The sequence below is a fragment of the Erpetoichthys calabaricus genome, chromosome 8 (genome assembly GCF_900747795.2).
Source record: "Erpetoichthys calabaricus chromosome 8, fErpCal1.3, whole genome shotgun sequence".
In the NCBI taxonomy this organism is placed as follows: Eukaryota; Metazoa; Chordata; class Cladistia; order Polypteriformes; family Polypteridae; genus Erpetoichthys; species Erpetoichthys calabaricus.
This window is the reverse complement of record NC_041401.2, coordinates 188,315,223-188,340,141: the sequence shown is the minus strand read 5'-3', so window position 1 is coordinate 188,340,141 and position 24,919 is coordinate 188,315,223. Positions and strand designations below refer to the sequence as shown.

Below are 24,919 nucleotides of genomic sequence, written 5' to 3'. Positions count from 1 at the left end.
ACCTGGTGCAGCCGTAGGTTTGCCATTACCTCTGTGCTGCGAGGTTTATTAAGGGCTGTGGGTGAGAGCTCCACCCCATAGTAGGGAACAGTACGTAAGGTATTATTGGCTGATAAATGGCCTATTGTCAAGAGTACTGAGCCTTTGTATGTTTAAATGTATTCTTGTAGACCAAAAGTAATGTTTAGGTCTGAGATATCATTAAAACATCGTATGTTGTTCGTGCTGATAATAAGTAAGTCCTTGAAGTGCTGAGAGAGTGGCAGGCTGTGTTATTCCTAAGGCATTTGTGTGGTTAAAGTGCTAGTGGTTAACCAGCTGTGTGTGTGTCATTCATAGGGGGCACTGTTGAGTTTCTGTGTGTATGCGTATAGCTACGTATGTGTGTGTTAATCTTAAGGTGCAACAGTAGACCAACCCAGTAACGAACTTGATGACTACACTTCCCCTTGAAGAAAACAAATAAAGAGTAAGTAGAGGGAAATACTACGATAATACAACAAGTTAGTTAAAACAAAATTGTAGAAATTGTAAAAAAATATTAAATTATCTAAATGCAGCACCTAATAGAATGAAAACATATTGAAAAACTTTTCATTTTTTATTTTCAGGAAACGTCATTATTAGTTTCATAAAAGTTCAATTACACAGGAGTAAAAATGAACATGAAAGTTTTACATTTAACAAAAAAAAAAAAAACAGCTACTAAAAGTTTAGACATAAGACAGTACATTGTAAACATATTTTCCTATTATCTGAAATCTGTTACATTTTAAGTCAATATTAGAGAAAATATAAAATGGTACCTAATCCCAAATGCTTTTTATACTTAATTCTGTTATAGATAGTTGCTATGGAGAAGTTTTACAGTAGATGCATTCTATTGCATTTCAAACAAAACTACTATTTACAGTACAATGCGCCAAGCATTTTAACTATAAGTTTAACTAACCTGGTTGATTTTCCACAATTCTACAGTCAGAAGTTCTTTGAAATTCCCCACTGTGATGCCAGCTAAATTCCTGAGTGAATGGGCAGTAATCGGCTATCTCCACTGAGCCACCATAGTAAGGCAAATCTCGAGCTGCTACACCAGGTATGCTATCAAAATACTAAAAATGAACACAAACATAAATTATTGTGGTCAGTATGTTTTATGTTATGGGGAACAGTACAGAATTTAACAGAATGCAAATGTGAATTGGAGAACATTTCCCATTTACAGGTATCAGTTTGCATCAAAGCATGAAAATATTTCCAACAAAAAAGAATAAAGAATTGCGCAATACCTGATACTCCTGTGGTATACTCCTTGAATATTTCTGTAGATTGCACACTGCCACAGCCATCTGGTCTTGCCTGCATGTTAACTGCAAAGGAGTGGATCTCAGAGCGTCACAATAGGGTACAAGTTTTTGGTTTCTGTACGAGGAAGAACAAATAAAACTTTGTAATTAAAAAAAGATTATAAGACAGACCAAGTAGCATAAAGTAAATGTGTTTATTAATATTGTTTCATTTAATTGCAAAGAATTTTTTCTTATTTGAGGATTTTCAAAACCTGCCTTTAGAATGTTTAATATTGTCTTTCCAAACAATAATCATGAATTTTTCATTGATTACAAGCTTGTCAGACACCTTTATCCAGAGATTATTAAAATATGTACTGCATATAAGAAAATTCTGTTCATTTACAACAATTTAACACTAGATAGTGTGGGCTACCTGTTTGCTTTAATATGCAAAATAAAGATATAAGCACTGTGCTTTCTAAACTAATCAGTAACTGGCAAAACACAGTGACTGGATTGAAACTGTGAATTTTACTCAATGGGCAAAGCAATTAAAACCTGAAACTTCTAAACCTACTGTCTAAAACCAGATATTCCACCAGAATTTTACTGGAAATTCAAATGCTGTAATGTAGGTACTGACCAAATAGTTAACAATTCCATTCAGTAAGAAAGACTCGTCAGTCCTCTGAATTGTGTAAACTTTTAAAAGTACAACTTAAGGCCTTCCAAAAGTAAAGATAACCTCCAAATACCATGTGCATCGTCACATTTCATAGTAGATGACTGTCTACTAAGTTTTACAACAGTGTAATATTACATATATAATGTTTCATTTCTCTCCAAGACAAACTCAGTTCTGCAATGGCGTTTTATTTTCCCCATGTGTTTTTACATGTTTAGTGTAGTTGTCCAATACAAAACTGTTAAGGATTTAAAAATATATTTTCAAATACCTAAGGCATTAATTAGCAAATACTGCCAAAAATCAGGAAACTTTATTGTTTAATGACTTGCTTTTGTCGTTGCTGATCTATCCAGAACTTGCAGCTCTTCATTACAAAATCACAGCCCATTCCTCTTCCCCAATCCAGCCGTTCTGCCATACTATAATTAGCTTTGTACCATCTGTAAAAATAAATAATTGCAAACCATTTGGTTGCAGAAAAATATACATTGTAGTCTATAACAGCAGTCATGCAATAACAGAGTCTAAGAGAGAAGTAATGCATCGCCAACAGCAGAATTTTGAAGGAAACTGAGCTCTAGCAAACACAGGATTCCAGGAGATATACAAAATCTTGAAAGCAAAGCACACAGTAAATAACTCCTTGATGTTACTATAAGAAGGCCTGGCCAAACAATACAAGTTAGTATATTTATCTTTTTTAATCATATTACTTTATTTCAGTTTAGGGATTAATAACTAATTAGGAAACCTTTGCAACATAAAATAAGCAAGGGTTCAGCATTCTCAAAAACTAAAGTTGTTCATTTTTCTTTTGTAGCATCTTTGTCTTATGCATGAATAGTTGCCTGATAATCATTTAATGATTGCCTATTTTTAATTTAACAATTTCAACAATAAAAAATACACCTTAACAATGTACATTCACCTACCCAGTGTCCTCCATAATCGCTAGTGTTATTCTAGAAAATACCCTGTTCTGTGTATGTGATCCTGTCATTGCTTCATTCTGAAAAAGAGGAGGCTTGTGTAAGTCAAAGTTTAAGTACCCTCATAAGTGATATTTTTATTTGTGAAAAAAACATAATTGTTAAATAAGATTCAATTGTTAAATTCACTTTTATGTTATACATCAGGATAGGGTTTGGATTCCCATGACATTAAATTAGATTAACCAGGTATGTGACTGTTATTACACAACAGTCAAGTGGCTTGACATGTGTATTATTTAATAAAGAGATAAAGAGAAAACAGTAAGATGAATAATGAAGGAAGGAGTTAAACTAAAGGAAAGCAAGAATATTCCATTCCATGTTTGTAATGATCCCATGTGTAACAAAATGTTATCATATTTTGGTTACCTCAAGTAATCTTTTTTCCCAATGATTAAGTTCTGTACCCATTCCACCTTGGTTCTCAAGTTCCATTCCCTCTAGGATAGGGCAAGCAAAATGCTTCCTAGCTTCCTCCTTAACAGAAAGTAAATAAAACCGTAACACTTTCAACCTAATACATGGTACCACAAAATGAAAAAAAACAAAATTTGGGAAGAAATTGGATCAGGGAGTTAATATAAGTAAGGTATAGTTCAGTGCTACTAGAGTTAATATACAAGAAATCCTGCAGGCTTTAAGTCTCGATGCATGCTCAATAATCCAGGTAAGGAAATCCTAGAAATTTGATTCTGTTCATCTGGACAAAGTTTTTAAGTGGGAGAAATATTTCGAGACTTATCCAAGTCTCTTCCTCAGTCTCAATTGACTGCAGGTTTCCCCAACCTGCAGGCTTTAAGCATTTACATATTAAGAAAATGTGCTCCTTTTCAGTCACTCTTGACGGTGATCTCATCAGATCTTCTTCTGATGCAAGGAATCTTGGTGTCATTTTTGATTCCTCCCTTTCTTATTCTACCCACATAAACCACATTAAAAAACTTTCTTACTTTTGCTCCATAACACATCACGTGTTCGCTCATTCCTCTCCTTTTCTAATGCTGAGAAACTTGTCCATGCTTTTATCACATCCCGCATTGATTATTGTAACTCGCTGCTGGTAGGTGCCCCTTCTAATCTTATATCACAGCTCCAGTTGATTCAAAACTCTGCTGAAAGAGTCCTTACACGAACCAGCAACAGCGAGCACATCACACCCATTCTGCTTCGCCTTCACTGGCTCCTTGTGTCTTACAGGATTGAATATAGAATTCTATCAATAACCTAAAAAGCTTTATATGGCCTTGCACTGGACTACATCAGTGACCTTCTAAATCAGTGCTCCGCAACCGGTGTGCCACGGCACACTGGTGTGCCTTGAGCCGATACAGGTGTGACGCGGTCAAATAAGACAATTTTCTAACTAAATAATATTTCAACGGTCCTCCTTAGAAACACAATAACGAGAATACGTGCAATGAAATATTCGCGTAAATAGCCTTTTAAAGGTATCATAATTGTATGTGTCTTTTCTCTGAAATAATAAATCCCATCGCCTGTCGCCTACGACGTAGGCCCTACGTAGTCGCCAGACAACTCCGTAGTATGCTTTGATAGGCAGATCGCTCCGTGCCCTCAGCTAGATTCAATTCAAGCCGACGTATTAGTCGTGCTACGTCGCATTCACTCGTCTTGCGACAGTAGTTATCATTCATTACTATTAGTTGTGTTGCTGAATTGTTAATGGTTAACGTTCTTCGTGTGATTCATATTTAGTTTTATACCCCTTTAAATATGGATACATTTTTACGTGGAAAAGATTCGTCTTCACGTACAGATGATGAAGAACCCAGCACAAGTGTTGCAAAAAAAACAAAGAAGATTGTGAAATGGAAGTACAACGAAGACTACATTCGATATGGATTCTCGTGGTGTGGTGACGAAACGGCTCCAAAGCCACAATGCATCATTTGCGGCGATCAGCTATCAAACGAGGCAATGGCACCCAGTAAACTAAATCGCCATCTAAATTCAAACCGTCCCAGTTACGCCAAAAAAGACAAACAACTCTTGTGTTAATTAAAAGTGATAAGCGGTCATTCTTAAAAGATCTTAAAAGTGATAAGCGGTCATTCTTAAAAGATCTTGACCAAGAACTTCGGGTTGCGCTGTCAAATATTGAGCCGAATATAAAACTTTTGTGTTCATTGAAACAAGCGCAGGTATCACATTAATCAGTCATTATGTTATAATAATTATTAAGATTGCATAAAAGTAAATATAGTATAGTTTTTATGTATGTATACTTATAATAAATGTATACTTATAATAAAAAATGAAAATTTATTGTAAAATTTGTGTATTAAATTAATATCTATATATCGGTAGCGTAGCTGGAGATCATGTTGCCCGGGGCGGTGAAAAATTTGACGGCCCAAAGCTGAAAGCAATTTTTTTTGCGCCTCCTCAAGGAACAAAAAAAAAAAAAAGGGAAACTACCGTAGTTTGGACGCCCCTAAATAGCTGGCGCTCGGAGCGGACCACACCCCCAATACCCCCCCCCCCCCCAAGTTACGCCACTACTATTTATTTTGGCTTTTGATGTGCCGCGGAATTCTAGGAAGAACTTTGGTGTGTCGTAGGTGAGAAAAGGTTGCGGAGCACTGTTCTAAATCACTAGGCTCCTGTTCGCCTACTAAGGTCCTCTGATTCTGGTAATCTTGTTGTGCCTCACACTAACCTGCACTCTATGTGTGACAGCAGGGCCTTCACCTCCATAGAACCCAGACTTTGGAATGACATCCCGAAATTAATGAGATCAGCTGACTCAACTTAAAACTCACCTATTTAGGAAGGCTTTTAACTTAACTTAACATTCTGCCCTTTCTTTCAGTTTACCTCTCTGTCCAGGTGCTCAAGATAATTTGGGTGTCTGTTATATCACAAATTAGGCTATTTGTTAGCTTTTTCTTTTAGTACTGAATTTAGTATTTTACTCTGGTTTATTGTCCTTTATTCTATTTAATGCTTTGTTATCTGTTTCATTGTTCTATTCAGGAAAACATTTGTATCCAATGTTACATATACCCTGCTGTTTTTTCTAAGATTCTGTGAAGCGCCTTGAGCATGGAAAGGCGCCATATAAATAAAATGTATCATTATTATTAAAAAAAAAAAATATTAAAAAAATTCACATTTTGTCTACAAAATTGCGCACTTTTATTTTCACAGGTTAATGCACCAATATTTCCTCAAAAACAGCAATCCTGAAATAAAAGATGATTGTTTATTGCACTGCCTTATCATACAAATTTACAAGACTTACAACAACATGTGGAGTTACAAGAAGGTACACATCGTGACGCAATCTCCTGTTACCACTGATATCCCAGAGTCTTGTAGCACTGCGTACTACTTTGTCACTCCATTGATACAACCCTAGACTGAAAATAAAAACATCATAAACTTTTTTAAGTATTAAAATTAAAAAAAAACTGAATGCAATCTAAGCATCATTTTCTATTTTTTTAATATATAAAATTTCTTTATCAATTAATTTCCCACATGTGATTTCAAACATACCATTAATGCATTTGTTTCTTTCAATCTGGACAAATATAGTTGACTTGTTAACCAGTCTCAACTATCGAGCAACTTGATGAATGTACACAGAACATAGAAAACAATTTTAGATAATAATGACCGAGCAACCTCAGTTCCTATTAGTTCTGTGTTTAGTATTGTTGCCATTTTATTCATTATGTGAACTTCAGCAAACGTGAGACATTCCACATGCCTTGTAAGATATTCATCAGTAAAATATTCTATGATGAGCAATTTCTTTCCACGGCCACTAAAATTCCTTCAGTTATACTTAAAAGGTTGGGAACACCTAAAAAGTGAGTAGTAGCATATATTAAAAGCTGTTATTTTAAAAAATGGTACTATTGTTTTACTGTCCTGATAACTTTAATACATATCCTCTGCTGTTTATGTTGCAATGTGTACTGTTCATTGTGCACTGTATGCACCCTTAAATTATTAAAAACTTTGTGAGGGCACTCCATGAAAGGCATGAGAAAAGCGCTATATAAATGTAATGAATTATTATTATTATTATTGTATATAAAGACTAAATATTTATTTGTGTTTGGAAAAAATAAGCAGAATTTTTATAGGAACAATTACCATTAGATACAGATATAAGTTGTTGGTGCCGATGTGAACTTTGTGGAAAAAGAAAAAATGATCTTCATAGTATGAATCTACTATCATTTTTATATTTTTTAAATTCTTTATAAACTAAATTTCCCCTTGGAACAAATAAATTATCTATCTAAATGCATTTTAAAATACCTTTCGTTAAATGGTGGCAATCCATTGGCATTCCTTCGTGTTAAAGGCTTTCCATCATCACTGTGATAAAAAGCAAAGAGGCCAGCAGAGAAACCCTGGAATCATAAGATCAGATTTTAAAATTATGAATCAAAAACAACAATAAATGGGAAAATAACTTAAGATATTCACGTCATATCACTGCTGAATAGCTTACATGGTGCATGATTGCAATTTATTGTTAGAAAATGGGTTCTTAAATTTAGTTTTCAAGTGTTAGTGTTTCCTGGTATTAATCCACAAGTACAAATTGCTACAAAACTTGAAAGGAAAAAAAGAAACAATTTACTACTTGGCCAATTTTGATATGTGTATGATTAGAAACATATAATGAACACAACAGTACAGTACAATCCTAAATTAATTTATAGTATACTAGGGGGTTTCACTCGCCAACCCCTCCCCCCTTGCCAGTGCTACACACTGTTGTGAAAAGAGGGGCTGAACGTACACCAAGGAGATGCGGTCGCTCCTCCGAAACCCCTCTTAAACGGTGATACATTAAGAAACAAGTAACAGTTGTTTTTATTACCTCCATTTTGCTCAATCAGCTGCTGGCATGCTGCTGCTGCCATGCCACGTGATCTGCATTTTGTGCGGTGCTTCAAATGTTTAAAAGCTTGTACAGCACCTGAATATTTCACTGAGTAATATTTTCCATTTGTTTGAGCTAATGCGATCTTTACCGTCATTTTCTGAGACTTTCTAATTTTCCTACTTCCATTATCTCTAACCTGCTCTGCATGTATACCGCGAGACTTGCTTCCAAAGGTTGTGAGTATGACGTGATTGGTGCCTCTCGCGGGAAGTGAAAGTGTCTCTCTGTCTCTCTTCAAAAGATCACGTTTCGTCGCAGGAAAAAAGTCTTGTATCGTTGCAAGATTTTTTTTTATAATAGAGAGATAATTGTACATAGTATATATATACTGACTGCGTATGTAACAGTACTTATTATGTTTTCATACATATTGTAGCCGCCGGAGTATAAGGCGAGTTCCAGCACGGGTAAAACGCTTGTCGAAAGAAATCTCTTAGTCCAAAAGTTCATTTTAAAAATATTTAGTGAAAATTAAAAGCAAATAATCCACACAAGAATAAAGAAAAAAGTAGTTACACACATAGAATAAAGGGCAAAAAAAAGGAAAAATATATCTTCTCTAAACTTAGCTTTTCTTGAGAAACTTTAGTTATTTCTGTACTTAAAAGTTCTTCTTCTGTACGCCTTAAGCATATGGCTCTGCACTTAAATAAGCGCGTTGTCTTACGAGTTACTTCACACACTTAAAAGGCCCGTAGGCACGGTTTAAAACCATGTGCCCTCTACGCCTTACACATGGTAAGGCTGGTCACTAAATGAGAATAATGTTTAGTCAGAGCTGTTAGAAATGGCTAGAATATACCAATTCAATTCTACTTATGGGGCTTATAGGAACCTCCCATAGATTATGCATTGTCATTTAGTAAAACATTTATGAATTTTATGCAACTATGAAATGGCTCTTGCACATATTTTATTAGTGAGCATTTTAATTAAATCAGCATTCAGTTTTCTTAATATGATCATCAAATGCACACTTTACTACATCATGGATGTAAACATTTGTGGGTTGAAGTTTGCCTGTTGAGAAGGCTTTAGTAGTTTTATCGGGCAAAGTATTGGTGTGCTTTGTAGTAACCCAAATGATTTGCAATTTTTTGTACAAAATGAACCTTTTCATAACATTTTCCCCTTCTTATCAGGTTCATCTGGCTTTATTACATGAAGTTCTAATACAATGATAAATATCTATAAAAGCATAAGTTTGGTATTTTTGAAGTTTAACTTTTTTTTTTTTATTATAATTGTGGCATTCATTTGTGTTCCTCAGACACCTGGCTTTACTAAGTAAAACTGTATTAGGTAATTTTATGAAGATGAACACCTTAAAACTTACTGAATATACTGGCTTTAAAAATCATGCCATCTTCATTTTGCATATATGTTTACAACAAGAAAAATTTGGAAAAATTTAATTTTAATCTAAGGATTTTATCACTATTGTATCTGGGGGAAGAGTATTTGTTCATAGCAACTGCAGCTGGTCGAGTCTCCATTAAAAAGAAAGCAATGTAAGAGACCCATTTGCATCTTTAGCTATTTAATGCAAATAGGTTTCTAACTAAAATGGTATAGAAAACATTTAGTTGCACTTAAATATTTACAACATTGCATATTTTAAGATGTGTACATTGCCATGAGAAAGCATTTGCCACTTTTCTGATTTCCTCAGTTACTACAAATTTTTAACACTAAAAGTTTTCAGGCTTTTAACCAAAATCTAGTATTGGTTTAAAAGGCACCCAAGTGAATAAATAATGTAATATATTTCACTTATCTAATAAATAAGTCTACCCAACACTAAGTGTCATTGTGTTTTAAAGTAATTCCCTGCTTTCCTTTAATAACATGCCAAGCCACCTTAGTCGCAATGATTTCAACCAAACATTTCTTATAATTCAGTATCACTCACATCACTCTGGAGGAATTTTAGCCCATTCTTCCCTGTGGAACTGCTTTAATTCAGAAATTTTGGCAGGTTTTCGAGCATTATCAATTCTCATTTCAAGAGGGGAGAAAAGCAATATCACTAGTGTCTTCCATTCTTCATAGTCCTTATGAAGTTTTAATCAGTGCTGCAAAACCATCTGTACAAGCTTTAAGGCCTTTTCCCATGCTATCACCTAGCTATCCAGTTCTGTACTTTCTGTTCAGTAAATCTTGAGATAATGACAAACCAATCCAGCCCAGTAATCTACCTACAACAAAGCAGTCACGGCATGAAAAGAGCACAAATTTTATATACAGTCATATGAAAAAGTTTGGGAACCCCTCTCAGTCTGTATAATAATTGACTCTACTTTCAATAAAAAAAAGATAACAGTGGTCTGTCTTTCATTTCCTAGAGAACATCCGAGTACTGTGGTGTTTTCCGAACAAAGATTTTTAGTGAAGCTGTATTTAGTTGTATGAAAAACTGGCTGTGCAAAAATGTGGGTCCCCTTGTCATTGTGCTGATTTGAATGCCTGTCACTGCTCAATGCTGATTACTTGCAACACCAAATTGGTGTGATGAACTCGTTAAGCCTTGAACTTCATAGACAGGTGTGTCCAATCATGAGATATAAAGGTATTTAAGGTGGTCAATTGCAAGTTGTGCTTCCTTCCCTTTGACTCTCCTCTAAAGAGTGACAGCATGGGATCCTCAAAGCAACTCTCCAAAGATCTGAAAACAAAGATTGTTGAGTGTCCTGGTTTAGGGGAAGGCTACAAAAAGCCATCTCAGAGATTTAAACTGTCAGTTTCAACTGTAAGGAATGGAATCATGAAATGGGAGGCCACAGGCACAGTTGCTGTTAAACCCAGCAAGTCTGGCAGGCCAAGAAAAATACAGGAGTGGCATATGAGCAGGATTGTGAGAATGGTTACAGACAACCCACAGATCACCTCCAAAGACCTGCAAGAACATCTTGCTGCAGATGGTGTATCTGTACATTGTTCTACAGTTCAGCGCAATTTTCACAAAGATCATCTGTATGGCAGGGTGATGAGAAAGAAGCCCTTTCTGCACTCGCGCCACAAACAGAGTCGCTTGTTGTATGCAAATACTCATTTAGACAAGCCAGATTCATTTTGGAACAAAGTGCTTTGGATTGATGAGACAAAAATTGAGTTATTTGGTCAGAACAAAAAGCACTTTGCATGGCAGAAGAAGAACATCGCATTCTAAGAAAAACACCTGCTACCTACTGTCAAATTTGGTGGAGGTTCCTTCATGCTGTGGGGTTGTGTGGCTAGTTCAGGGACTGGGGCCCTTGTTAAAGTTGAGGGTCAGATGAATTCAATTCAGTATCAACAAATTCTACACGATGATGTTCAAGCATAAGTCACAAAGTTGAAGTTACGGCAGAGGTTGGATATTCCAACAAGACAATGACCCAAGACACAGTTCGAAATCTACAAAGGCATTCATGCAGAGGGAGAAGTACAATGTTCTGGAATGGCCGTCACAGTCCCCTGACGAATATCATCAAGAATCTATGGGAAGATTTGAAGCAGGCTGTCCATTAAATTGAACTGAACTGGAGAGATTTTGTATGGAAGAATAGTCAAAAAACACCTCCATCCAGAATCAGACACTCATCAAAGGCTATAGGAGGACAGCGTCTAGAGGCTGTTAGATTTGAAAAGGAGGCTCAACTAAGTATTTATGTCATATCTCTGTTGGGGTGCCCACATTTATGCACCTGTCTAATTTTGTTATGATGCATATTGCATATTTTCTGTTAATCCAATAAACTTAATGTCACTGCTGAAATACTACTGTTTCCATAAGGCATGTCAGATATTAAAAGGAAAATTTAGCCAATGAGAAACAAACATCCAAAGAATTAACAGGGGTTCCCAAACTTTTTCATATGACTGTATAGTCTTAGTACTCTATTAAAGGAGTTGCACTTTTACAGACAGCAAATCAACTAAGGCTGCCTACATTTTCATTTAAAAAGTCTATTTTTAAACAAAAATCATCTCAGCTCACAATGATATTTTCACATTGTTTTAAGAAATTATCTTCACCCACACTAAAAACATCGAAAATGCATATGACATAGTTGTTCACCTAAATGGGGCATGAGCATCAGCAGAAACAGGAAAAGGAGGGGTCGTACACGCTAGACATTAATTTGAAGCTTATGTTTACACATGTACAACAGCAAAAGGTGGACTTGTTATTAAAAGTAATGCTTGAGTATAAGGCATGCAGAGTGGCTAAGGAAAAGTAATGAGCAGAATCCAATCGGGGAAATGCCACGTAATAAGCATGGAGAAATCAGAGTGTCATTATATTCTGCTTTTTCAAAACTTTGTTTTCACCCATCCACAGTGCAACAGTGAGAAAGCGTTTTTAAAAATAACATGCTCTGGAGAGTGTTTTTAACAGGCTCTGTTTAAGGGGGTAAAAAACAAAAGGCGAAAATGGAGACTAATGTATCTTATATATACATGTCTTCGTGTGGAAGTGTGTGTGTCTGTCTGTCCGGCCCGGAAATGAGAGGTGGTCGGGGTGAGGGCTCCTCCTCCAAGGAAACAGAAAACTTGCTTAGCCACTAATAACACAAGGGGTCCAGCAGGTCAGTAAAACAAAACCTCAGAAGAAAGACAAAGTTGCTTTGTCGCTAACATTTGCAAAACGGTATCCCTCTTACTTTTCCTCCCACTGCTAATGCACAAGCGATGCGAGCATGTAGGCAAAATGAATCCTCATAAGACATTGATGCCCAGAGTAGTTCCTTTGTATTACTTGACATCTCTACATTTCAGTGTCTTCCTGACAATTTCAATAGTTTCTAGAACCCGGGGCTTTTTACAGCACGGGCTTACATGGCTAGAGTGCTTATAAACAAATATGTAGTCATCAGATGTAGCCAGAGTCTGTTAATTCACAATTGTGTTCCTCCCCACCATTTTTTGAGCATCCAAAAGCAATTTGCATCATATGAGAGTAACTTCACTGTCTTTCTCTCTTTCTCTCTCTCTCTCACACACACACACACACACACACATCTACTGACATACAGGTAGCAGATGGCAGGGCCACATGAATAACTGCACTGACTGATCATATTGGTTCAGCTGAACACTATAATTAGACGACAGCTTAAAATATTATTGAGCCTCAAGCAATATTCAGGCATAAATTCTGAAAAATTACTTGAATTTGTCTGGCTCCTTGACAGTGATTTAAAGACAGAGGTTATTCAGAATGAGTATGGAATGGAAACTTCATAATGGCAATCAAAATACAGTTTAAATCAAAACTGCCTTATCAAGAGGTTTGTAAAAACATTTATCTCTTTGTTATCCCAATGGAAAAATGAGTATTAGTATAACATGAAATAATTTTAATCTTTTAATACAAACATTATTACACTGTTCAAGGGTGCTAGGGAAGCTTTGTTACATATGCTCTGCAACAATATAGCTTTCTTACCAATGCATGGATAATTTCATGTTTCACCGTGGATAACATGCCTATAAATTCCTGAGTCTGAGTAGAAATCATATTTGGGCAAAGATTGGCGTATCCTGCAACTGGTCTATTTAAAGAGAACAGAAAAGTAACAAACATCAGATATATAACATAAAAAAGACTATTTTGTAACTTCTTAACAGAATGAAATACTGAACACTCCTCAAAAAAAAAATGAGCACATTAAAAAAAAAATCTGATTGCCATTTTCCAAAAATGTGCAGTTTCTGAGTTAAGGTATACAATTTTATTATTAATAATAAACTAATGTTACTTTTAATGCAGTTTGCAAGTTCATATTTATATTAAAAATCATCAGCTTGAATACTACTAAACAGACGGGCTTTTCAGAATCTTCCAATACTATTCCATACCTGTCTAATGCATCTTCCAGTTGACAGTAAGCAGCATAAGCCACAATATTTTCTTGTCCACACCTTTCTGTTGTTATGCCACTCACATAGAGTACAAAGTCAGCATCCAAAATGCCTACACCATCTGGTTGACCTCTTGGCCCCCAGTACTTTCCATTATCAGCACACACCATACATTGCTGGAAAACAAAAAAATGAGCATTCCTCAACTGCATAATTTTTATAACAGTATTAAGTCAAGTCAAGTCAAGTTGGGGAGCATGCACTGGTACAGTGTGTTGCCGCACCCTCTACATGATGAAACAACTCGGGATCCCAGTTGGCAACCCCCCAGGCAGACACGTGGTCCAGTCCCACCCTCCGGAAATGACCCTCTATCTGCCGCAGCCAGGTGTTACGTGGGCGGCCACTCGGGTCCCCAACAATGAGGATCTTACGAGCGCCGCGTGGCTGTAGTGCCGTAACTGACGCTCCCTCACAATGCAGGTAATGTGCCTCATTCGGGACTCCATGAGCAACCGCTCATTCGACAAAAAGTCAAACCAATGGTACCCAAGGATTTTCCAGAGAGACAAAGTACCAAAGGAGTTCTGTCTTTGTCTCAGGTCACTGGATAGCGTCCATGTCTCGCAACCACATAGCAAGACAGGAAGCCCCAGGACTCTAAAGACTTGGACTTTGGTCCTTTTGCAGAGATATCGGGAGTGCCACACACCCCTTTCCAGAGACCTCATGATCCCCCATGCTCTCCCAATCTGTCTACTGACTTCACAGGAAGAGTCACCAGAGACATGAATGTCACTGCCGAGGTAAATAAACCTCTCGACAAGGTCGACACTCTCTCCGCAAAACAGGCACACTGCTGATGGCTGTGCCCAAGAGGTCATTAAAGGCCTGGATCTTTGGTTTTTATCCAGGACACTCGCAAGCCCAGACACTCAGACTCCTCGCTCAGTCTCTTGAGTGCCCCGATCAGAGCCTCCATTGACTCTGCAAAGATCACAGCATCGGCAGCATAGTCAAGATCAGTGAATCTTTCTTCACCTACAGATGCCCCACAGCTGCTGGACCCCACGATCTTGCCCAACACCCAGTCCATACAAGCTTTGAACAGAGTAGGAGCAGAACACACCCCTGACGAACCCCAGAATCAACTGGGAAAAACACAGAGGTTCTGCATTCACTCTGCACAGCACTCACAGTGCCAGTGTACAGGCCGGCCATGACATCCAGCAACCTCAAGGGGATCCCGCGAACCCTCAGGATGTCCCACAGGGCAGCTCAATCAACTGATGAGTCGAACGCTTTACGAAAATCGACAAAGGCTGCAAAGAAACTCTGCCGATATTCACGTTTGGGCGAATATCAGTATAATATAACAGTATAATCTTAGATAAAATATTTAACATTCTTTTAACATTAACATCAATTTAACGAATTTAACATTAACAGAGCAAGATGCAGAGGACAGGAAGATATGGAAAAAGATGATCAGCTGTGGCAACCCCTAATGTGAGAAGTCGAAAGAAGAAGAATCTTAGGAAAATTATTTGATTTTAATTAGTATTACAAGTAAATGTAATGTATTATTGAATGGATAAATGAGAATCTCAATGTCATTAATTGTATTAAATCAGTGAGTTGTAAATATGCCTGATAAACAAACCAGCTGTTAAAATATGTTTAAACTGACCTGTAGATGTTCCTTTGGTACAAGAATTGGTCCACAATAACTGTTTTCAGCACAAGCACCCTGGCAATATCTGTGAGGATCATCTTTTTTTCTCAGATACAGATTAGTAGCACATTGTCTGCATTAAAATAATAAAAAAATGCAGAAAATATTAGGGACAAAAATAGCACTACAAATAAAATGGTCTTTGTTGGACTTTGGGAAAATAATCAATATTGTACTCGTAATAAATTTTGTCTCACATATGCACATGGGAGGCAGCTAAAGGGCCTGAATGAGGGTAATTCCATGCCAGACCAGGGGGTGACAGATTGCACTAACTCTTTCTCTCACTTGGTTGCAGACCAGTTACAGGAAATCCCGCCTGGCCCGGATGACATCACTTCCTGTTCTGGCATCAATGATGCCACTTCCGGTAACCAGCCCCACTGATGACATCACTTCCGGTCCTGGGACAAATAACACCACTTCCAGTTCCGGCCCCACTGATGACGTCACTTCCTCTGGTTGCCTTTAAAGCCGCCATTTTTTTTGCTACTGTGTCAGTTCTGTTGTGGACTCCAGTCTGTACACATCTGTGCATTATTAATATCCATTTTTGCAGCCAGGAACAATATACGGGTGGCTGCCCCAAACATTTTTGTGGCTCTTTTTGTCTTGTTTATGACACAATCTTTTAGAAATTAACTGAATTACACAGTATTTACTAAACTGCTTGCCTGCTTCACTTAGCCAGTGCCAAGCCTGTCAATGTTTGAAACAAAGCAGGAACCAAATTTGGAAGGGAGGCCAGTTTACTGCAAGAAACACACACAACTACTTCCAGTCATACTTGACCAAAAACTTCTGTTTTCATGCTAATTTTAATTTTTCATGCTTTCCATATGGAAACATACCTGCCAAGTAGAATGGGACCAGCATGCTTACGAACTTGAAAAGCTTTTTGCAAATAGTCAATGGCTCGTGGAAAAAGCTTGTCCTTTGAAGAAGTAGAAAGAAAAATCAAATTATTGTTTTAAATAATGCATAGGTGGTATTATATTATTGCTTTAGGACTGGAAAGCTTTAACTGAACAGATTAACATAATATTGTAGTTGCATGAACTAAGAAATACCTCTGCTTACCTTAACTAGTTCTTTTTTTTCTGGATCCAAACTGCAAAAAAGAAAGCTGGAGATAAGAACTACAGAGTAATATTTTTTAATACCAAATTCATTTTAATTTCTACTTACTTATCTATACTTGAATCATAGACAACTTTAATCCTTAACTGTTGATCAGTGCTTCTCTTGACTATTCGATCCGATTCCAGGTGAACTCCATAAACTACCTAAGTTTCAAAGAAAAAAATACAAAACTGTTTTATGAAAGAAGAATACAAAAAAAAATTAAAAATACAAGAATCACATATGAAGGACAAGTTCCTTAAAAAGATAAGGGCCCTGTGCTAAAATTGCAATAAACCATTAAAAGGTAACCCTTTAGGCCCCAACATCCTATTACTAGTACATAAATATGGATCCGTTTTTGTAAAACTCAGGTATGTTTGCAGCCATTGGAACCGGGCCTGCTACGATTAGTGCAGACTGGAGAGACTGGCATACAGTCCGTGAAACACAGAAGTGACAATGGACGCTTCCAGACTATGCGGACCACTCTCAATTTTATTGCCAACTATTGTATAACAATAGTGATAATTTGTTTTTGTTTTTATTTCATTTTTGAGCTTACTAGACACTCCAAAGGTAGAATATCTCACAAAATCATTTTTCCCATAAAAACAGAAAATCCAGGGCTGAAAGGGTTCATTCCTATGCATTAATGTCAAAAATCAATGCCCTTACCCAACACCTAATTTCAATCATAAAATGTCACTTACCAAGTTACTTCAGTTTCTTTGAACGATTAATTAAAAGACCTCAAAGAATAAGGTGAGTGGCTGCATAGAGACAATCCATGGATTTCATGGCCCTCTTACATTTCAACTTATTCTTAGAAAATGCACTTTCAAAAGCACAAATACAATTTTAAAAGTTTTAAATAATACAGCAGAGATAAAAGAAAACACAAATGACATGCCACATAAACACAGAAAACTCCAAGCAAGATGCAAAAAAAATCAAGTTACGTCACACTCTCTTCATCCGCTTGTCCTGCTGATGGCTTTAGTGGACACATGCTAAGCTGGATTGACAGGGCCACCCTATACCTGGCCTTGACAGATTTCAGTCCAAGGTGCGCCCAAGCCGGAAAAAAGACAGAATCCAACTAGTGTCTCCTGAATGTTAACTTCATGGACCTCTAAACTAGGGTCTCTTCATTTCACAAAGAAACAGTTCCATTCAATGGCCTTCCTGCTTTTATGACCTTCTTAGCCCTATCATGCCCATTCTGTGTGGTTGATCTGGCAGCAGACCCCATAGGGAGTCAGTTTTCTCAGTGGTGAAGCTATGCATCACTACCACTTTGCCAAAGTCTACTGATGGCACCTGCAGTGTTGGGAAGATAAAGAAAGATCCACAAGAGTATCTTGTTAGTAACACTGTAGGTGGCTAAGTAGTCTTTTGGCCTTAGAAAACTTGGAGGTTTATTTATTTCCGCACCCAGCTGACTGGATTTTTTCCCTTTTCCCAATTCTCTCTCCATATGAACATAACATTTGTTATTATGTTTGAGTTTCTGTTTCTCATCCCAAACAAGTCTAGGTCAGGTTAACTGGCATCTAAACAGCATCGGTTTTCCTGCCACATTCCCAAGGTTATTTTAACTAGCAGCCCTCAATTGGTCTAAATGGGAAAAAATGTGGTTTCACTTGTGTGTCTGTGCCCTGTGATGGACTGGGCACTCTGTCCATAGTTGTTTTCTGTCTTGTGCCCAGTGCTGCTGGGATAGGCTCTGACCCGTGACCCAAAAGTGGATTAAGCAGTTCAGAGAGTTTATGTCAATATGTATTAATGTGGGGCGGCACGGTGGCGCAGTGGTAGCACAGCTGCCTCGCAGTTAGGAGACCCGGGTTCGCTTCCCGGGTCCTCCCTGTGTGGAGTTTGCATGGTCTCCCCATGTCTGCGTGGGTTTCCTCCGGGTGCTCCGGTTTCCTCTCACAGTCCAAAGACATGCAGGTTAGGTGCACTGGCAATTCTAAATTGTCCCTAGTGTGTGCTTGGTAGGTGTGTGTGTGCCCTGCGGTGGGCTGCTGCCTTGCCCAGGGTTTGTTTCCTGTCTTGCGTCCTGTGTTGGTTGGGATTGGCTCCAGCAGACCCCCGTGACCCTGTAGTTAGGATATAGCGGATTGGATAATGGATGTATTATTGTAATCAAAACAGAACTATTTTTCCACATGCTATGCTGTATATTTACTTTTGAACTCCCCAATTTCTAAAACCACCTGATGGTTTCCAACATTGGAGGTTTGTCCAACATAAAAGTAATACCATGAAAGTCAATGAAAATTTTTTCTTTCTAAAATGCAAAAAAAAAACCCACACTCTCTACTTTCTGTTCACTGAAGCACAAATTAAATCAACAGCTGATAAACTGATCACTTCAAATTTAACGGTGACTGATTATGCTGCAAATAGCTGGATTTTGTTACTGCCCTAAACCTAAAAAACAAAACAACAGAATCAAGACCCAGATATTTGGTCACGCCATCTTTTGTTCTGCAGCTCCAATGTAGATCACCTTTCTGCGTGGATGACAGTTAGAGGCATAAGGACTGAGGAAATGAACCATGAAATTGTGGCAAGTTGTGATATTTTCATTAGCAAGGTGGAAAAGGGCTAAATGGCCTGTTTCTGTGAAACATTTTTCTAATATTCTAATGCTCTAATATTAAGGTATTAGCATAGTATTAAAATTAACAACAAATGAAACTCTGTGTGCCTATGAAATAATAATAAGAATGTATTTTATTTATAGGGCACTTTACATTAGCAGTAAATCTCAAAGTGCTACATAAAAAGTTTAAACAAAGGCAAAGCAAGATAAAAACAAAGATAAAACAACAATAATTATAGCATTCTTGTTAATAAGCTTTCCTAAATAGAAAAGTCTTTAGCTGTTTTTTAAAACAGCCCACAATCCGCTGTGTTCTCAGGCTCTCTGGTAGGGCATTCCAGAGCCGTGGAGCAGCAGCTGCAAAGGCTCGGTCACCCATTGTATGATGTTTAGTCAAAGGGGGTGAAGGCAGTAGGTATTTGCAAAACGCAGGTTTCTTGCAGTGGATTGTAGTATAAGGAGTTCATTAAGATATTGTGGAGCATTTCCATGGCTACACTGGTGAGTAAACAAACAGAGTTTGCATTCGATACAGAGATGGATAGGGAGCCAATGAAGTGACCGAAGGATTTGTGAAATGTGTTCATATTTCCGCACCGTCATCAATAAGCCACAGATAAGCACACAATTTTCAGCCAATCCAAAACTGTTACCACAATGTTTTGCTGAAAAATGATCTCTATGGAAATACTACATATTTATGTCAATCTCTTTCTTGAATTCATGATTATACAAATTTAGACTTGCAACTTAATGTGTCACAACTCTAAATTTAAGAATATACAAATGCCTATCTTTATATCTCTCTATTATATAAGGAAATCCTGAGACAAGACTTTTTTCAAAGAGTTAATTTCAAGTCCCGTGAGACGAGACTTTGGCCGTGAGATTTTTTTAAGTCAAGCCCTCCTCTCAACCATATTCAACCATGCACACGACCCTCTCACTTCTTATTCGTGTAAATGCTTCTGACAGACACAGTTCCTGCTCTCTTAGCTCTTCCTCACTTTAAGTTCCCAATAAAAGAAGACTTAATTATGTCCAAATGTTATTGAAGAATTTCATCCCGAAGGGTTATCAACAGAAGAAATGAGTACACAGGCAATCCTAGCACTGAGAAACGATGAAGTCAAACAAATTAACATGAAAATTGTTGATCGGTTACACAAAAAATTGGTTAAATGCGTATCAATAGACTATACTGAAACAGTTGGTGGTGATGGTGCGGAAGATGAAAACATCGACTAATAAATATTATGAAGAATATCTACAACCGTACGGTCTTCCACTACCCAAATTACTGTTGAAAGAAGGATGTATCCAAGGAAGGTAATGTAGTACAACTCCCGCGGATAGCATTAGACACCAAAGGAGATCTTGATATACCATTCGTATTAAAACGTTAACAGTTTCCTGTTAGAATAGCTTTCGCAAAGACAATTAACAAATCTCAGAGTCAAACATTATTTAATAGAAGGAAAGAAACGATATTCACTCACGGGCAGTTATACGTTGCGTTGTCACGAATCAAAATTCAATGCGATATTGCCGAAAATTTTATTCCAAAAATTGTTTTTACTTAAGTTTTACAGTAAAAGTGTAAGTTTAAAAACTACTTGCGTGTTAATTTCAAATCCAAATAGAATGAAATCGTATTACGTAACAAATAACTCTTAACACAACATGAAACATAATTTACATTCAAATTATTACATTTTACTATTTTTTTAATATGGTTAATTACTCACTGTAATGTAAAATAGTTCTATTATGCATATGTAACAATTCCCATGAAAATAACAATCTGTTTAAATTGTACATCAGCTGCTGAACCGCAAAGTGGCTAGCCCGGGGATTGGCAAGCAAAGCGAGCAGAGGGCAAAGCCCCCTAGAACTCGATAGTTTTAAGAACCTTCAGATGGAGGTGTGAACTAAATCTAAGTGTAAGTGTATTATTGATTTTCTGTTTCGTTTCTGTCACTGTATTGATCATTAAACCAATAATGTTATTGCTACCCGGCCTCATGGCATATTGTATGGTGCTGCTTCTCTTCTCCTGGCGGATTAATGAAGCCATATGCACTGCAAAAAATTAAAATCTAAGCAAGTGTGATTTGCTTATATTTAGATTAAAAATCTTAACAGTTTTAAGATTGAATTGACTTATCAAATATCTGGTGATTAAGATTGTTCTGCTTGTTTAGAAAAAGTCTGCCTTGTGGAATTATAACAAGGTACAAAACTTTATTTCCTGTTTTTTTTCTTTACTGTAAGTAGATATTCATCAACTTTACATAATGCACTTTTGAAACTGTTAAAAAATGTTAAATACAAAAACTTTAATTATGTTTCAGTGTAGGCCAAAATGTACTTAAGTATATAAAAAAGAGTGGTACTGTAATGATGATAGAGCCTGAAATAACAGCATGATTGAATTACCATAAATAAGAAAGCAATCAAGTGCACCAAAATGCATGGCTTTAAATTATATTTGAATCACTTCATCAGTGGAGCTTCATGGAAAGACCAGGAGAAAGATTCCCTAATAAGTAGAAGCCATAAAGCTGTACAAGTGCTCACTAATGGTTGGAAAAACACATTTTTAGACAAGAGAGAAAGCTGGCATCAGAGGACCTTAGTTGTCTGGCAGGTTGGTAAGACAAGACTGAAGATTACAGGGGCAGACTGCTGCACAACATCACAGTTCCAATTGTTCTTCAACCTAATTTAAAGCATTTTGTTAATTATGTTTGGTACAATGCTTCCTGTGTTCAATGTGCTATAGTGGTTGAAAATGCATTAATATTATTAAATCAAACATTAAGTATTTTACGCCCCTATCCTTTGTAGGTGTATAGTGTAAGACATTATAGGAAAGTCAAATGATAAAGTGATTAAGATGCTTTTTTAAAATTTGATTTCATGGCATATTTGCTGTCCAAGCATATCTGGTGTCATTACACAGTTAATCAATAAAATAGCAAAATCTGTTTAAATATAACACTTTTTTATAATGATCTCAAGAGCTATGCAGCTTCTCTACAGTGCGGTAATTGTTTTTCCGTTTTTGTTTGAGGACCTGTGCACAGACAGCTTAGTAGTCACACAGTGGTTGGGATTGAACTGGCAGCTTAAAAATTTAAAGGCCAAAGCTAGAGCCACCACACCTTAAGCCTGTGGACACCCCAGATAATTATGAAATTGAAATGTAAGGATTCCACAAGTGAGTAAATGTGAGACTCAGGTCAAGTTATCTAACCATCCTGTGCCACAAATGTGGTAGCACAGAAAGCTTTGTACTTTTGTGATTCTGTAAATGATTTCCATGTTCTCCTCATGTCTCTGTGGGTTTTCTTCCAGGTGCTCCAGCTTCCTTCCACTGTCCAAAGACATGCAGGTTAATTTAACTGGTGACGCTAAACTGGCCCTAGTTTGTGTTTGGTGTGTGTTTACCCTGGAATGGCACCTTATTCGGAGTGTGCCCTGTGCCAACTGGGATAGGCTACAGCACCCCAACTTCGACCCTGGCCTGGATTAAGTGGGTTAGAAAATGAAAGAAATTTTGAATTAAAAGAGTTGGTTAAATAAGTTTATGAATGACACAGAACTGGATTATGCAGGTTGCAAGTATAAGGCTCTATAAATGTAATCAAATACTGAGACTGTGGTACATTACACGCTAGCTCTCACCTCTGTTGGAGATACCTGTCTTGCAGAGGACAGGAAGATATGGAAAAAGATGATATGCTGTGGCGACCCCTAACAGGAGTAGCCAAAAGAAGGAGATGCATGCGGACCGGACTTATTACATTTAGTTTCTCATGCACAGTTCTGAGACACGTTTTAACAGCAAAAGTGTGATTTCATGACCTACACTAAGACTTAATGATATTCTTCTTCATTTTGATATCTTCCCACATCTATGTGGGGGTCAGTGAAACTGATCAGCCTTTCGCTTTCTCTTCCCCCATACTTCCATTCCCATCACTCTTCTGCCCACATTACCATTGTATCTCCTCATTACCAGTCCTGCCTATACCACTTCAACCTACTTTCCTGTACATCTTTGACATCTCTTCCACTTGTAGTGTACCTCCGATGGTCTCATTTCTTATTCTGTCCTTTATTGTAACTTTACACATCCATCTCAACATTCTCATTTCTGCCACATCCAATTTGTACTCCTGCTGTTATCCCTTTAATGCTCATACATCATTGCTGATCTTAGCATTGTCTTAATAACCTTACCTTTAACCTCTGCCTTAATTCTTTGATCACACATTACTCCTGATCCCTTCTTTTAATTATTCCATCCACATTGCACTCTGTAGGTTGTCTCCGCATGTAATTCTCCACCTTGGGCTACAACTGATCCCAACAATTTAAACGTATCTAGTCTTTTCAGTAGCTATCCCTACAGGTTAACAATTGAATCCTGATCAAAATTAAGCTTCAAAAGTTTTTTGTTCCTCGTACTTATCGTTAATCCTCTATCTTCTAAAGTCCTTCTCTGTTTTTTCAACTTCTTTTCCACCTCATCCGTTCCGAGTTAATACGCATAAGTTACTTTAAAGGGGTTTTAGCAATAACACCCAGACTTAAAGGCACTATTTTTAAAAATTCGGTTCGCAAACAAATACTTGACACATTGAATACACTGATTTCGTTTCTACGGCGATAAATACACACTGACCATAAATGACTGCTGAAACGGCGAGCAAAATACAATATCAACTGGTAAACTGGACAGAGCATCTTTTTAAATATAGTATTAACATATTACAAACTGCATGTTTACTGTGCATCTTATGGATAAATTAATGAATATGTAAAACGTTTTAATTCTCAACTAAAATGATAATTAATACAACGCTTTAAAAACACAACAAAGACTATCAACACTGTACGGTAACTGCTCATTGAACGACGTATTACTGCCTTCCCATTCCACTCACCTCAGAAGTAGTCGGGACACGATGCCTACAAAGATGACAGTGAGAAACGTGACAAACAACTACAAAAAGATACAAATGACGAAGTAATCCAAAGACTATTTTGCAGGAGCTCAATCTCGTCGCCATCATCCGCAACCATCGTCGAGCCGGCGACCTGACAGACCGACGTCACGTCAAGGAAGATCCCGCCTCTGGCCCGACGTGCCCTGGAAGTGACGTAGGGATTGGTTTACAAAGTCCTATACTTCAACGCCCCGGGCATACACATAGAATTACTAGACGGCGCATGACTAACAGCGTCGTACGTCAATGTCGCCGCCATATTGCGAGTGGCACTGCAGTGGAGTGAAGTAATGAATAATGTGCTGCTTGGGATTGAACAAATCGCTGTATGCTCCAAACCAGATCCCGTGGGATTACATTTCATAGGTAAGGCTAAACAATTGTTTGGTTATATTTGACAATTAGAAAATCCCGTTTTATAATCTTAGCACTCAAGGTCACCTTTCGGCCTGTTGCTCTGACATCACATGTGATGAAGACCATGGAGAGGCTGCTGCTTCACCACCTTAGGCCACAGGTTCAACACGCCCTTGATCCTCTGCAGTTTGCATATCAGGAGAAGGTGGGAGCGGAGGATGCCATCATCTATATGCTACATCGATCCCTCTCTCACTTGGACAGAGGCAGTGGTGCTGTAAGAATTATGTTTCTAGACTTCTCTAGCGCCTTCAACACAATCCA

The 24,919-nt window shown here is 37.4% G+C and overlaps 1 protein-coding gene across 1 annotated transcript in view; it reads right to left on the bottom strand.

Moving 5' to 3' along the window:
• lmln (leishmanolysin-like (metallopeptidase M8 family)) overlaps window positions 1-24,337 on the bottom strand; it is a 29,708-nt gene extending 5,371 nt beyond the window's left edge. Inside the window, exons 1-14 of the mRNA XM_028808302.2 lie at window positions 24,176-24,337; window positions 16,676-16,773; window positions 16,568-16,598; window positions 16,339-16,421; window positions 15,443-15,560; window positions 13,750-13,928; window positions 13,337-13,442; window positions 7,269-7,363; window positions 6,238-6,355; window positions 3,342-3,449; window positions 2,913-2,989; window positions 2,310-2,420; window positions 1,290-1,422; window positions 953-1,112 (exon numbers count right to left, since the gene is read on the bottom strand). Of these exons, the coding sequence (XP_028664135.2) occupies window positions 953-1,112; window positions 1,290-1,422; window positions 2,310-2,420; window positions 2,913-2,989; window positions 3,342-3,449; window positions 6,238-6,355; window positions 7,269-7,363; window positions 13,337-13,442; window positions 13,750-13,928; window positions 15,443-15,560; window positions 16,339-16,421; window positions 16,568-16,598; window positions 16,676-16,773; window positions 24,176-24,304 (1,546 nt within the window). The 5' untranslated portion in view covers window positions 24,305-24,337. The remainder of the gene's footprint in view (window positions 1-952; window positions 1,113-1,289; window positions 1,423-2,309; window positions 2,421-2,912; window positions 2,990-3,341; window positions 3,450-6,237; window positions 6,356-7,268; window positions 7,364-13,336; window positions 13,443-13,749; window positions 13,929-15,442; window positions 15,561-16,338; window positions 16,422-16,567; window positions 16,599-16,675; window positions 16,774-24,175) is intronic.
• Window positions 24,338-24,919: the final 582 nt, after the last annotated feature.